The 13,909-nt window shown below is 52.6% G+C and overlaps 1 protein-coding gene across 1 annotated transcript in view; it reads right to left on the bottom strand.

Moving 5' to 3' along the window:
• Window positions 1–2,204: 2,204 nt before the first annotated feature.
• The window catches only part of LGR6 (leucine rich repeat containing G protein-coupled receptor 6), a 14,687-nt gene continuing 2,982 nt past the window's right edge, over window positions 2,205–13,909 (bottom strand). The window contains exons 5-9 of the mRNA XM_049634359.1: window positions 13,650–13,721; window positions 11,914–12,039; window positions 10,761–10,921; window positions 7,111–7,191; window positions 2,205–4,562 (exon numbers count right to left, since the gene is read on the bottom strand). Of these exons, the coding sequence (XP_049490316.1) occupies window positions 3,307–4,562; window positions 7,111–7,191; window positions 10,761–10,921; window positions 11,914–12,039; window positions 13,650–13,721 (1,696 nt within the window). The 3' untranslated portion in view covers window positions 2,205–3,306. The remainder of the gene's footprint in view (window positions 4,563–7,110; window positions 7,192–10,760; window positions 10,922–11,913; window positions 12,040–13,649; window positions 13,722–13,909) is intronic.

Genomic DNA, 13,909 nt, shown 5'->3' with positions numbered 1-13,909 from the left:
TCTACTTAACCCAGTGCCCAGCACACAAAGGGCGCTTCAACATGGGGAGCCAAACTGATCGTGAGCCCTCTAAACTTCAAACCTGAGCCTCCTTGGCTGTGCTCCAGATGCCCCAGAACTCGGGACGGGTTGAGGAAGAGCCTTGCCACTCTGATCATTCCTCTCTCGAGGAATGCAGCCCCACCTCTGGCTGCACCCCGCAGAGCCACCAGCAGCAGCAGCAGAAAAGAGTTGAGGGACACACATGATACTTCACTGGTGCTTTATTATACAGAAGAATCCAAATATTTACATCTTGACAATTCTTACACTTCCCACAGCTGGAGAGGGCACGGGCCTGGAACCCAGAAGTGATATAGGGGATAAGGTGGGTATGAGAACTTGCTACACCAGAGCAGAGGTAGTTAGAGGAGATGGTGCCAGAAAGGATCAAGGATTCTAGCTACTTTCCATCATCCTCACTTATCCCGGCCTACTCATTCTTGGCAGCTCCTCCTCCTCCTCCCTAATCCTTAAGCCTTTTATTCTTTCTGGAAAAGGAAAGTTGGGAAGGAGTTTGGGGAGTAAGAAGTGGGGAGAGGGAGGCAAAGAAAAGGCCCAGCTAGAGGCTCTGTTCATCCATAGTCTTCAAGTCTCAGCACTGAGTTAAAGAGTTTTCCTCTTGGTGGGTACTGAGGTGCTTGACAAACCAATGGTCCACTATAGAACTTTCTCTTCCACAAGTTGGTCTGAGGGGAGATTGTGGTTGGCACTGTTTGCCAGGGCACAACGCACAGAGGCCTGGGCAGCACGTACCAGGTCAGCAGTTCCCAACATTTCTGCCATCACAGCCCTTTGGATGGATTCGTCCCCATGGACACCATTTTGGAAGATTTCACATGCCGCAAATTATTTGGTTTTTGATTTTGTGTTTCATCAAAGACATGGATAATCTACTGATTATAATGGGGATAACCAAAAGAGTAATATACTGACTTGCTAGAAAGCCAGTCAGAAACAAAGAAACTACCACCTTATTTTGGGTAAATGTACAACATCTACTAGGCTTTTTGATTAATGGAAATCGTTCATGGCAAACACCTCCACTCCCTTCCCCTATACCTCTCCTCTGTCCAGAAGGGCCAGACTTGGCAAATGCCCAGATCTTTAGGGGTAAATGATAAGATGACAGCGGTACCACCTAGAGCTTGCAGCCAAAACACACTGGCACCCTTTTCACAGAAGAGGCCACCTGTAGGGAACTGTTCCATCACCCCTAAACCTCTAACACATGGCCACTTCATTCCACGCTCTGCTCAACACTGGCTCCCTGACTCCAAGGTGGACAATGGTCACGTGGAGTTGGAGGTAGCTGTGAGGAGGGGACTGGGTGACTTCCTAGAAGTCAAAGCTCCCCGAAATCATACCAACTCTGTCATCCCTGGGGCATCTCAGAGAACTCCTTTCCCCATAATAGTCACCAACTCCCAGTACCCAAAGCAGGGCAAACTCCTTCCATGAGAGGGTCTTGATTAGCCCTGAGAAAGGGAGACCAGGGGTTCTCAACCAATTGATAAATGAATTCACCTCATCTAGTGAGTGCCTACTCTGAGGTCAACCTTGTGCTAGGACCCTAAGGTCCTTCTATTATTACAAATTCGGCACATTTAGCTTCAGAGCCTGTCAGAGTCCAGGCAACTTAGCGGGTCAAATGAGATTTAGAAATATGCCAAGTTCCACTTGTCGTCTCTGCCTCATCCCTCTACCCCAGCCTGGTCAGCCTTGCTGACTCATGTCAGAATTTCCCCTGGGCCCTGAGGGCAGCAGAGAGAGAAAACAGAAGCTAAACTTCAGGCTGTCAAGGACCTTCTCAGAGTTGTCTTAATAGTAGAGCCCCTTTTCTGAGTCTTGGATTCCCTTTTTATGTCTTTGAGAATGTCCTAGCTCTCACCTCCTCCTCCTGAGATTGAATGTGTATATGTTTGGGGTGGAGAGCACTCTGGAATGCTCAGAGGCACTTGGTGAACCATAAGGCAGGAAGGTTATGACTGGAGATGGAAGGGTCAGGCCTATTCGGGGCACCCGGGAATCCCAGATTCCTATAATGCTTCCTACTGAACAATACATACAATGCAAATATCCCTCCAGTTTGCTGGCCAGGGACCCACCCCCCCGTCCCACAGAGAAGGCAGGACCTAGGATGCAAAGAAAAAACTAGGCTTGTGGCAGGAGTTGGCAAGGGTCATATGGTGGAGAACCACAGGAAGGCAACTTAGAGCCAGGAGGAAGCCAGACAGCCATGGACTTCCCTGTGTATACCCTGCCAGGATCCAGGAACCCTCTCTTTTACTGAGGGCAGAAGTTTCATTGGTGGTTGGGCTTAGGAAGGAGGTGGGAGCCAATGTGGGATCCCTTTATCCCTGCCCCATTTCCGGGGGATAGAGGTTAGAACCACAAAGGCAGCCTCTTCACCATCTTTCCAAAGGCAAGAGGGATGGCAAGGTAGAGAGTGTGGAGAATCTTCTCTGGTTGATGGAATCACCAACTTTACCCCAGATGAAACTCCCAGGATCGGGGTTTTCTAGGACTTGTGGCATCTTGTGATGTCACTGAGTAGCACTAGGTGGTATAGAGATGAGGGCCCTGGGGGACAGCAGTGTTAAATTCTGTGAGATGTTAATAGATATCCCACAAAACCAACAACCAAACAAACACCTGTTGTCAAATAATCTGGGGGAACTGGGTTAAACAAAGTTCAACGGATTTTACTGCTGCAGGAATTCTCATAGCCTTTACTATACTAATATGTACTGTGACTCTCCAAGAAAGGACAAATTGTGTAGTATCTTCTAAAACTTCTTTTGACAGAGAGTCTTTTTGCATGGCATAGCTCAAGATTAACAGGACACAGAACACATTTTGTATGTAGTCCATGAGTCACAGGGTAGATGCTCAAGTGCCCTTTGGCAGTTCCCCAATAGGTCTTTCTCTGTGAGGTCCCCCTGCCCCATTGTACCCTGATCCTTGACCTGCTCAGCCCTCTACCCCAGTCACTCATTTTCCTTAGGCAGAGAAATTTCCCGATCTCTGGTCCACAGCTTCAGACATGACAGGGAAGAGGCCTAGAGGAAGGCCAAGGGGAAACCAAGCCAAGAAGCACACACTGGTGGTGGCCACGGGAGAGAGACCAATGGAAGCCATGGCCCAGTCCCTGCTGTGGATCACGCTGTTGAGTTTTGGTTGAATTTATTTTACAAGCAGCCATCATTCATGGAGTGGGACGAGAGGGAAGGGAACAGATGGGAAGTGAAGGGTGAGGAGGGACATTTATAAGTGTGAGGCGAAGGCCGAGGCAGAGGGCTGGAAGGCCCTGCCCACTGACAAGCCCCCGCCTGCTGACATGGCTCCCTCTGCCCTTAGCAGCAGTTCTCCATCCATGGAGGGTTGTGGGTTCCCCAAGTGGGTTCCTTCTGGCTCTACAAAATGGCTGCCCTCCAACCTAGGGTCCCCCGGCTGCTGACAGGAGATGAGGGTTACCGAGGGGAAGCCATAGGTCTCCAGCCCAGGGGGCCGCCCAGCCTCAGAAGTTTCCAGAATGAGATCCACATCAGAGAAGGCCACCAGGGCCTGGGTAGAATCGCAGGAGCTCTTCTCCAGCTCGCTGGCAGCAGTGTAGGCTAGGGGCCCTGAGGTCCCCGTGCAGGGCCAGAGCCGCCACAGGTCATCCCGGAAGTGGGGGTTGAAGAGTAGGTAGAGCAGTGGGTTGAGGCAGGCCGGCAGGGGTAGTACCACAAGTAGGACAGACTTGACGGCCTCAGGGGTGACGGGGAAGAGGCCCAGCATGGAGGCAAAGCTGAGGAAGGCCACAGGGCAGTAGAGGAGCCCATCTGCGAAGATGAGCCAGGCCACGTGTCTCACCATGGCGCAGTCCCACACAGCCTCGAAGTCGCCCCTCGGCAGGTCACAGTAGAGTTTGATGTAGGCACCGGCCACTACCAGGAAGCAGAAGGAGTTCATCATCACCAAGGCCACGGCAAAGCCCAGGGCAGCCGGCTGGCCCTCGGGTGGGGCGTAGGGCAGGCAAAGCGGGGAGGCCCCGTATTCTCCCACTGAGACGAGGGGCAGGGCCGCGGCCAGCCCGGCCAGCATCAGGCAGCCCAGGGCCCCTGCTCGAACACTGCTCAGGGAGGGCGCCTTCCCGTAGGCTCGGACGCAGGAGACGGAGACGCTGCACTGCACGGCGGCCAGGGTGAGCAGCAGCACGGAGGCCTCGGACCCGAGTACTGCCAGGAAGCCTGTGGCCTGGCAGCCCAGTCCCATCTCCCAGCGGGCTCCGTACTGGGCGAACTGGCCAAAGGTCAGGGCGTCGACTGAGGCTAGGAGGCCACAGGAAATGCCAGTCAAGGCGTTGGCACCTGCAATCGCGCCTACGACAAACTTGACCGGGGGCAGGGGGCCAGGGCCACCGGCAAACACACTCAGCAGCACCAGCCCGTTACAGAGCACGGAGAGCAGCACGATGGCCCACACAGCCAGGCGGATGCCCCAGCTCTCAAAGAGGTGCTCGCAGGGCTTGAAGGGGCCTGTGGGAGAGAGGACCAGACATTACCCCTGGGTCAGAGGCTGCTTGACACAGGGTCCTGGGGATGAGGCCAGGGAGGCTGATGCAGCCTCCATTCTCCGAGAACTCCCGGTCTGACGGAGGCTGACAGGATCTCTGAGAACTCTCAGGTGGGGTTGGGGGGAGGAACAGTGGGGACGTACACAGCCCTTCTTCCAAGGAACTGCCGATGGAGTGGACACTCATGCAATACACGTAGAAAATAGAAACACATAATGAACAGATTTGTGCACAAAGTACAAATGGGTACAGTGCAACCCCAGGCATTGAGGAAATGTTCAGCAAAGCAGTCTTTCCAAAGCAGCAGCATTTAGAAGAAAGGAGGGGGAGAAGTGGGATAAAGGAGTGGAGAGGGCATCAGAACTGGGGATATGGCTGGGGTAGCGGCACAGAGATGGGAGGGGCTGCCCAGAGAGTGACCAGTCTGTGTCCCAAGGCTCTGCTTCTCCCAGTCAGTGCCCAGTGATCCACTAGGGACCCCACCGTGGATGAGCCCTGATCAGGTATTGTACCGGGCTGGGTCTCCCTCTCTCTGTGATGGGGACACAGACCACATTTAATACTCACAGAGTCCATCAGTATTTGGGAAGAAAAGCATAATAAGTAAATTAAAATGCAGATGCCTCTGGGTTTTTCCAACCTGGTTTTGCACCAAATGGGTGAGATCCTGGTGTTTTCCACCTCTCTCCTCAAGTTCTGTCCTTAAGTCACCCCGTAATTTTGGACATATTATGTCTTCGTTCTTTTGACTTCAGACTCCTGTTCTGCAATGTATTTCTAGTCGCTTGGGAATTTGAGAGGCTTTTGTGGGAACCATTTTTTAAACATATTTTTTTCCCGATTACTATATAATAGATGGTGATTGTAGAAAATTTGGAAACTATAACACAGAAAAATTAAAACTGCTTATCATCCCACCTCTCAGAAAGAACTCATCATTGTGGTAGGTCTCCTATAAAAAAAATACATACAGATAAGTTTTTAAGCTAAATTGGGACTTTCTGTACATAGTTTTTAATTCTCTTTTTCAGTTACAATTTATTATGCAGACTTTCCCATACCTTTATCTTCCTCCAAAACATGTTTTCAGTGGCTGCGTAATAAATACTTTTCCATATGGATGTACCATAATTTATTTGACCATTTATATGAGCTATTCTAAAAGCAAGTTCAAGTTGGGCTTTGACTTCTGGAACTTCCTCTTTTACTTCATCGCTGCTGATTATTGGTTTTCACAAGTGAAATTTCTGTGGCAGTGTGAAGCATGTGGGTTTCCAAGTCAGGAGAAAAACACCACCTGTTTCCTCCAGACTGTTAGTGGTCTTGCTCTGGGCTGGCACTAGAGGGCGCACTGTAGCCACTAAGTGCTACAAGCAGGTGTTGGCAGTCAGCAAACACTATTTTGGCTTAGAACAAGGAGAGAAGGCCAAGGGGCGCAAACCAAAGAGAGATGCAAAACTGGGAAATGGAGGTGAGGCGAAATGGAGAAGCACATTGTTTATTGCTTTCTGTTCATTCTGAACAGCTCCTGCCCTGACTTAAGCAATGGACTACGGTGGGAGGGGTGGGGTAGCCTGTTAGCATTTTATACCCAAGGGAAGGGACTTCTTTGCTCTAAACATGTTAGGTTGCATTGCATCGAAGAGAAAGAGAATTCTCTTTCTTTCTTCACAGCAAGATGGATTCAGGTTAGACTCTAGGAGGCTTTCTCAGCTGTAAGGTTTGGACAATCCTGTAAGGAGTTATCCAGAGGTACTGTGGAGTTTTTTCACCCTGGAGAGTTTTATGAAAGAGAGACTGCAATCTTCCCGGGAATGAGCAGAGAGAGATGGAGAAGGGGACCTTTCAGAGTTCCATCTGGCTCTAGGAGTGTGCAAAAACAGTGCCACACTCTACCCTGAACAGTGCGGTAAAAAAGACAGTCTTTCCTGCTTCTCTCTTCAATGAGAGAAATTTTCTCCTGGTTAATTTTTTTTTTTAATTTTTTAAAATGTTTATTTACTTTTGAGAGAGAGAGAGTGCGAGCAGGGGAGGGGCAGAGAGAGAGGGAGACACAGAATCCGAAGCAGGCTCCGAACTCTGAGCTGTCGGCAAAGAGCCCGACGTGGGGCTCAAACTCACAGACAGCAAGACCATGACCTGAGCCGAAGTCGGACACTTAACCGACTTGAGCCACCCAGGCACTCTGGTCTCCTGGTTAGCTTCTGATTAGCTGATTTGTGAAGGCTTCTTTGAGTCCCCTCTCCCCACGGCCACCCCTCCCTTCCCCCCCCCCCCCCCCCCCACCCCAGTGCTGCTCCAGACAGACACCCAAGGGAAGAACGCCAGCTCCTTCCCCAGGAGTCACCAGAAGTGGCGGTCCTCCCCACAGAATGTTGGTTCTTAGGCAGAGAAGCTGCCCGAAGCATGGCTACAAACACGCCAGGCTGAACCGGCCTCTCTCTCATCAAATAGTTGGGTGCTCCTTCCTCAGCCCTGCCCCCGACCCCACACCGAGGCGCTCATCTCACCTGGAACGGGGCTACACTGGACGCTGGGGTGTGGCTTTGTGTCCTCCATTTCCAGCTGCAGCTCGTCCAGATCCAGATCATCTGAGAGGTGAGGCCAGAAAGTGGCATGGGGCCCCGGTCTTGGTGACAGTCAAGCTCCACCTTTCTCCAAATGCCCACCCCTTTCGGCTGTCATCTCCAACTCACTCTGCCCAGCACGGCTCACCCCAGGAGCCCGGCACATCTGTTCTACTCTTAGGTATAAACATTCCGTCAGCTCCCTATTATGCACCCGTGGATAATCTGCATGGTCGGTCCTTTACAGCAAATGTTTCAGCTGGACCTTGCTGACCTCGTCCTATAACTCAGCACGCTCTTGTCTCCTCCAGGCAGCCTAGTCCGTACGTGCTGCTTAGAGTAGGGAGCTGGTCAGTGTTCAGAGGAGGTGAACCAGGGATAGTGAGTGAGCGGAAGCTATTTATTTGCTTGAAAAGCAGTCAAAGCCCTGGGGGGATTAACTTAGGAAAGGCAAGAGTAGGTACGGATACAATGGCTGTCCTCGAAGAGCTGAAGTCCCCGTTAGGCATAAAGGCACTGTACTCCTGCATGCAGAGCACGTCAGAATCAGGATGGGTCATAGAAGGAGGCAAACTAACAATTCAGATGGAGAAGTTTTAGTTCTTACTAACACAAATAAGCTCCCACACTTAGAGTTGACCCGACAAAGAGGTGGGACTGAGGTCCACGTGTGCTGAATGCAATGTCTGCCACCTGCTGGGCATTGGGCAAGTGCAGGGGAGCTCAGGGATGAATAAAACATGGTCCTGCCCTCAAGGGGCTTATGGAGACAGAAGAGAATCAAGCTGTCCTGACAAAGCATACTGTGTCAACTAATAGGTTTATTTAACACAAAGGGCCAAGATCCCTGAGCTCTTTCTCTGTGCCAGACTATGCCCAGCGAGTCCTCATCTGCGTGGTCTCATCAACCTTCGTGGCAGCCGCACAAAGCAGGTGTCCTTTGACACCATTCGATAGACAAGGAAACGGAGGCTCATCGAAGGTCAGTGGCTTGCCCCAGGTCTCCCAGCCAGCAAGCGATAGGGCGAATTTCAAACCCAGGTTTGTCTGACTACGGAGCCCAGATATTTAACTGTTAGGCTTTCCCAGGCGAGGAACTGATCTGGGTGGGCTGGAGGAGATGGTCCGGGGAGCTTTACAGATGCAGGAGCTGGGCATAATTTGTCGCTGGAGATACCGAAGGAAGCAGAAAGTCCCTGATGGGAGAAAGGGCAATTCTATGCTGAGTTAGAGGCCAGACTAGATCATCTTTACCGATCTTTCCGATTCTAAGTGTAGCCTCTGCAATCCCATTAGCCGGAGAAAATAGGATTAGAAAGATAAATCCATTGTTAAAGAAACTCTGTAACTTGTCTGAATCAAAATGGGATTTTTTCCCACCTCTTATTCACTATTATAAGGTTTCTTAAACCAGAGGCTGTGAACTGCAGGGGTGTTAGAGATACCTTGGGGGTCCATAAATTCTTCAAGAATTTTGAAATGATAATCTTAAACCTCTTCTAACTTAACAAAAACAAAACTCTTGTTTGTGGTGATAATTCAGCATCGAAAGACCTTTTAAAGAATAAGCCTTTAGTGTCTCTGCTGAGACTGGGAAAAGTGTCTGAGGCCCTAAGGGGTGTGAGAGAATTGCTTCTCTTGAAAGGGATGCCTGCACATTTACTTGGGTTTCAGAGACAGTGGCCTGTGGGCTCTTCCTCCATCACACAAGTAATGGAGAGGTGACTCTGTGTCATGCTCGTCCCCATCTCTGGCTCGTGTGGTTCGTTTCCTTCCTCCCCCACTTAAAGGGTAAACACCTTCAGCTGGGCATTTTCCCAGGAGGCAGGAAGGTTCTGTGGAGCTGCTCTTGGCCCAGACAACATCAGGGCGGGCAGGAGGCCGAGGTGTGCCCACAGGGTCCTGGCATTTCCTCTCCTCTCCACCTTTCATTCCCTGCCCACCCCTGCTCTCCAGAATAGAGCTCAGCAATTCTTTGAAATCAGAATGCATGAATGAAATGTAAGGGGTGAGGCCCGTGGCCTCCGTCTGAGGCTGGGAAAGTCACAGCCAAGGTGTTAAGTAACCACTCTTCAAACGAGGAGGAAATCAAATCTGGCTGCAGCGCAGCTCCTGGCTTTCCTCCTCAAGGCTTATTAGCTCCCACAGGAAGTGGGGGGCCCTGCCCTAGCTCCCGTTACCGGCGGCAGGCAGCCCACGATTCTGACGCCCTGTGGCTCTCCAAGACCTAAGCCTGGTGGAAAGTTTCACCTTGAGGAAGGAAAGTTTCCATTCCTCCTTCCAGCCCCCTGAGGGAGTGTACCGCAGACAGACATCCGGGAATGTCCCCTGGGGACAGCTGTCTCCAGGCCCAGAGCCAGCCCGGCTGCTGGGCTCCTCCTGGGGTCCTCATACCCTCCCCCGGGACGGGCTTGTACACCAGGAGGGAGACCCCAGAGACCCCCTAGCTGCTTGCCCAACACTGGGCTCCATAAGCTGCGTCCCGGACTACATGATACACCTTCCCTCCACACACACACCAAGAGGGACCCAGTTCCACTGGTAACAGCAGCAGTGAACATACTCTGCCCTCTATAGCCTATGAGATATGTAATATTGTTCTCATTGCACAGATGAAAGAAAAACAACAAAAAAACCCAAGGCTCAGGAAGGGTGAATGGCTTGTCCAAGGCAACTCAACTGGTAAATGGTGTAGTCGGGCTTAGAACCCATGTCTGTCTACACCACCATAAGATGTTTTCCTTACATGTTTAGATCTGGTTTTTCTGTTTAGATTCTCCATGGGTATATTGTGCAAAGGGGGCTAGAGACTGAAAGAAATCTAAATATCAGGGGCCCTTTTTTGCTTCCTCCTAATTCTACCTGTGTTCTGTCACATGGGGTGAAGGTGAGGGGGAAATGGAAGCCTTCCTCTCTGCCCTTTTTCTGAGACACCAGCTGGCAGACCATCCCTGAATCCCCTTCGCTGCCTACCTCCACCCTTCTTTCCTTTTACCCCAACTCTTCCAGAAACAGACCAATGTGGCCCAAGATGGCCCTTCTCAGCAAGGTCCTCTTGCAACCAGTGGCCTCTAAAGGGCAGGACAACTTGAACAGTGATAATCCCCATGCTGTTCCTTTTGGCTCTAGCACATATAGCGAGGGGACTTTTTTTTTTTAAGCAGATTTCATCTAATTAATTTAATTCAATCCTGCCTGGCTCAGGTTGATTAGAAAGTGGATGTCTTCTCTGAGAATGCCCTGATGTTGAAGGGCCCAGGTGGCGAGGAGGCAGCCCTGGAGAAGAAACACGTGAGCCACCAGGGCAGGGGTGTTATATAAGATACAGTTTGGGAAGCATCTTGTGATCCGCAAAGGACTTGACAAATATAGAAACATTTCTACCGTCGTTGTCGCCGTCGTTATTTTCTCCCCAACCACTTCTGGGCTATGTCCTTAGAGAGACAAGGTACAAGCAGAGGCACCTCCCAGGTCACCCTTGGGGTTTCCCTCTGCAGCCCCTGCCAGAACCCCTCCCAGGGTCCCCCAAGCCTCCTCCCTAACTTCCTCTCCACAGCCACCCACCTGCCCTGCCCAGGGCCTCCATCACTCACATTGGTTCTCAGCATGTCCGGCAAGAAGGCCCAGGGGCCTCTTTGGAGGCTCCTCCTCATCAAGGTGAAAGTCCTCAGCCTCCCACTGCCCAGAGGCCTTGAAGAAGCTGGCACAGACACCATAGGCACAGCACTGGTAGGCATAGGGCACCTCCAGGATCCTGGGGGTTCAGGGGACACAGGAGTAAAACGGGCTGCCTTAGCAACATTTCGGCCATCAACCCAGGGACCCGGCACTTGGTGCCTGCCTTTCAACCCCAAAGCGCCCTGACAGTGCAGTCAGCCCCCTGGGCTTTCTTTGTAAGGGTCTTACAGCCTGGATCCTGCCTCTGAAGGGCTCTGAGCATAGTCTAATCTTTTCCTCACTCATGTTGGGAATTGAGATGGGAAGATTTACTTTCTGCCCACTGTTTATGGAGTCCCCTCAGCAGGCTCAGAGTGGGGAGCAGTTTCCCCAAGGCCACACAGCACTCCGGTGCTCTGCTCCCCTCCCTCCCAGCCAGCAACTCTTCTTTTATATTTAAGGAGACAGGGATTCTCCTCGTGACTCTTTCTTACCCTTGCCCTCAGTAACACCCACGCCCTATCCCCCCGCCCCTACCCCTGGGTACATCAGAGCTGAATCTGGTGCCCTCTGAGGGTGAGGGCAGATGCCTCCAGGCATGTCGTTAGCTTGCAGCAGATGGGGCTTGGGCCACACAGGCTGTGTGCTGCTGCTGCAAGCAGAAGGCCTGGATGTCATTAGCGCGAGGGACGGGCTGGGCGGCTTATTTTCCAGTGATCAGTGCCCTGGGCTCTGCCCTGACTGCAGGGGCCCAGATGCCGCCCAGGTGAAGACGGGCAGTCTGGGTGCACTGGATGGGGCAAGGAGCGAGGAGGTCCAGGGGCCTTCACATCATCTTCTGTCCTCACAGGAGATCTCAGGGTCCCCCCGGGCTGGTACTTGGGACAGAAAGAAACGCTATGAACGAGATGAGGAGGGAGGGGAGGCACGAGCAAGCCCTTCTCATTCAGTAGTGGCCAAACCCTAAGCCTTTGGGCCATCAGTTTTTTCTTGAGGTGAAGCCCTGTGGCTTTCTCCCTGTCCCTCCATGGCCTCTCCAGCTGCTCTGGGACAAACCTGTCTAGGTGTGGGGGAAAGCGAGGCCCTCACCTCAGGTTTGGGAAACTGTCCTTGGAGAAGGCCTGAGACAGAGCCAGGTTCCCTTTGAGCTTCAGATGCATCAAGCCCCCAAGGCCAGCCAGGGGCAGTGTGGTCAGCTGGTTTTCTGTCAGGTCCCTAGGACAGTGGATGGTCAGGGTTATTGGCAGTCAGTGGGATTGTTGAAGGGGCAGGGCTGTGCTGAGGGTGTGGCCAGTGTGCCTGGGATGGAAGCAAGAGGAGAGGAGCAAAGGACAGGAAATCAGCATAGAGAGACGAAAGCATAACAAGCTGGGGGAGGAGGATGGTCAAGGGTGGCTAGAGGCACCATCCATAACGCATTCATCACTCATTCATTCATTCATCAAATATTGGGGGCCAACTCTATACCAGGGACTCCTCCAAGGTGACGTCAAGCCATCCCAATTCGTGAGAGAGCCCCTTAACCACAGCTCCTATGCCCAGGTCCCAGTCCCATCCAAGGGTCCCTGTCCACCCCACTAGGGCATCTGCCTATAGGTGCCTGTCCCCATTCCCCTGCTTTTCTGATGACGTAAGAGGCCAGAGCTGGGGGTGGGCAGAGCTGGCCTCTGGCTACATTCAGGGATTCGGTCATCCGTTCTGTTTTGCAGGCCCGGCTCCGTAGCCAGGGATGAGGACATGCATGTTCTATCCACTGGAGACACATCACAGGAGCCAGGGCTCCAAACCAAACACCAGGACCACAGACTGTACGTCGTGGAAACAGCCTGGACTGGAAGGCAGGAAACCTGGAGCTGTCACCGACTCCCTGCATAACCAAGGGGAGTCACAAATCTGCCTGCGTTCCAATGTCCTCATCCTTCAAAGGGATAAAAATATCCACCCTACCTATCTGGCCGGAGTAGAGCAAACAGGAGAGGGAAGACCGAGGTGCGAGTTTTGCCAGGCTCTGGCCCAGAGCCCAGAGAGTGGCAGACAGGAGGGGCACGGTGAGCCTCCTGGGAGGCTTTCATTCCAGCCTTTGCTTCGAGCGAGCTTCTCCCCCTGGGCCTGGAGACGTGAAGTGAGGGGTTGGGCTGGATGATCTCTGAGGCCAGGGCTGGAGCTAGCCCAGAAGGACTCTGGGTGTTAATCAGAAAAGAGTCCCATTGGGGTGGAAACAACTTTAGGACAAGCAAGCAGGCAGTTGGCTCCCCACTGGGTGGGAGCCCTTGTGCAGTACACAGCCCGCACCACAGTGTGTGACAGCCCCATCAGAGGTCCTCTCCAGCCCTGACATAGCGACCACGCAGCCAGCACGCTATGATCGTGGGGTCCTCCGCCACCCCGCGGAATGGCAGCCCTCTAGAGTTAATGCTCATGTAGGGGACCGCTGAGTTGAGACCCCGGCTCCCACATCTGCTGCCACCGTCCCAGGCTGTAAAGGAGTTTCAGGCTCGTACATCCTCTTTACTGGGACATGTAGAGGCTGGGGGAAGGGCCGGGACAAGGGGGCACCGGGAGGGCTGAGGCTGCCAAAATGTTGCAGAACATTAGCAGACGATGTTCCAGAGCTTGTAGGAGGCAGGCTCTCTGTTTATCGGGCCCCACAGTCTGTCAAACGGACTGTCAGAATGATTGATTAGGCTGGAGGCCCCCTCCCCGGGATGTGTGGTCAGACATTCATGCATGTCCCCGCTCTGGGGTGGCCCCTCCTGCCCCCGCTGGCCAGCCCACAGTCCTGATTGGTCTCCACCATCCGGGAGGAGAGGGCAGTGGGCACTTACAGCTTGACTAGAGAACGCAGCGTCACGAAGGCCTCAGGGTGGATGGACCGGATGGCATTCCAGCTCAGGTCCCTGTGAGCAGAGAGGGCGTAACGGGGGGACCAGTGACACTTGGAGGACTCACTGTTGCCCATCCTGAGTTCTTCACTCACTCCCCACCTGAGCTGCCCCCGGTAGCAGAACCCTCAGCCTCGTGGGGAAGGTACCTGCCTTCCAACCTGGCTGTGGCCACAGGAAGAGGGATTTGGCCGCTTGGCTTC

Source organism: Panthera uncia, chromosome F1 (assembly GCF_023721935.1).
Source record: "Panthera uncia isolate 11264 chromosome F1, Puncia_PCG_1.0, whole genome shotgun sequence".
Taxonomy (NCBI): Eukaryota; Metazoa; Chordata; class Mammalia; order Carnivora; family Felidae; genus Panthera; species Panthera uncia.
Note: the sequence above shows the minus strand (reverse complement) of the source record. Positions and strands in the feature narration are given on the sequence as shown.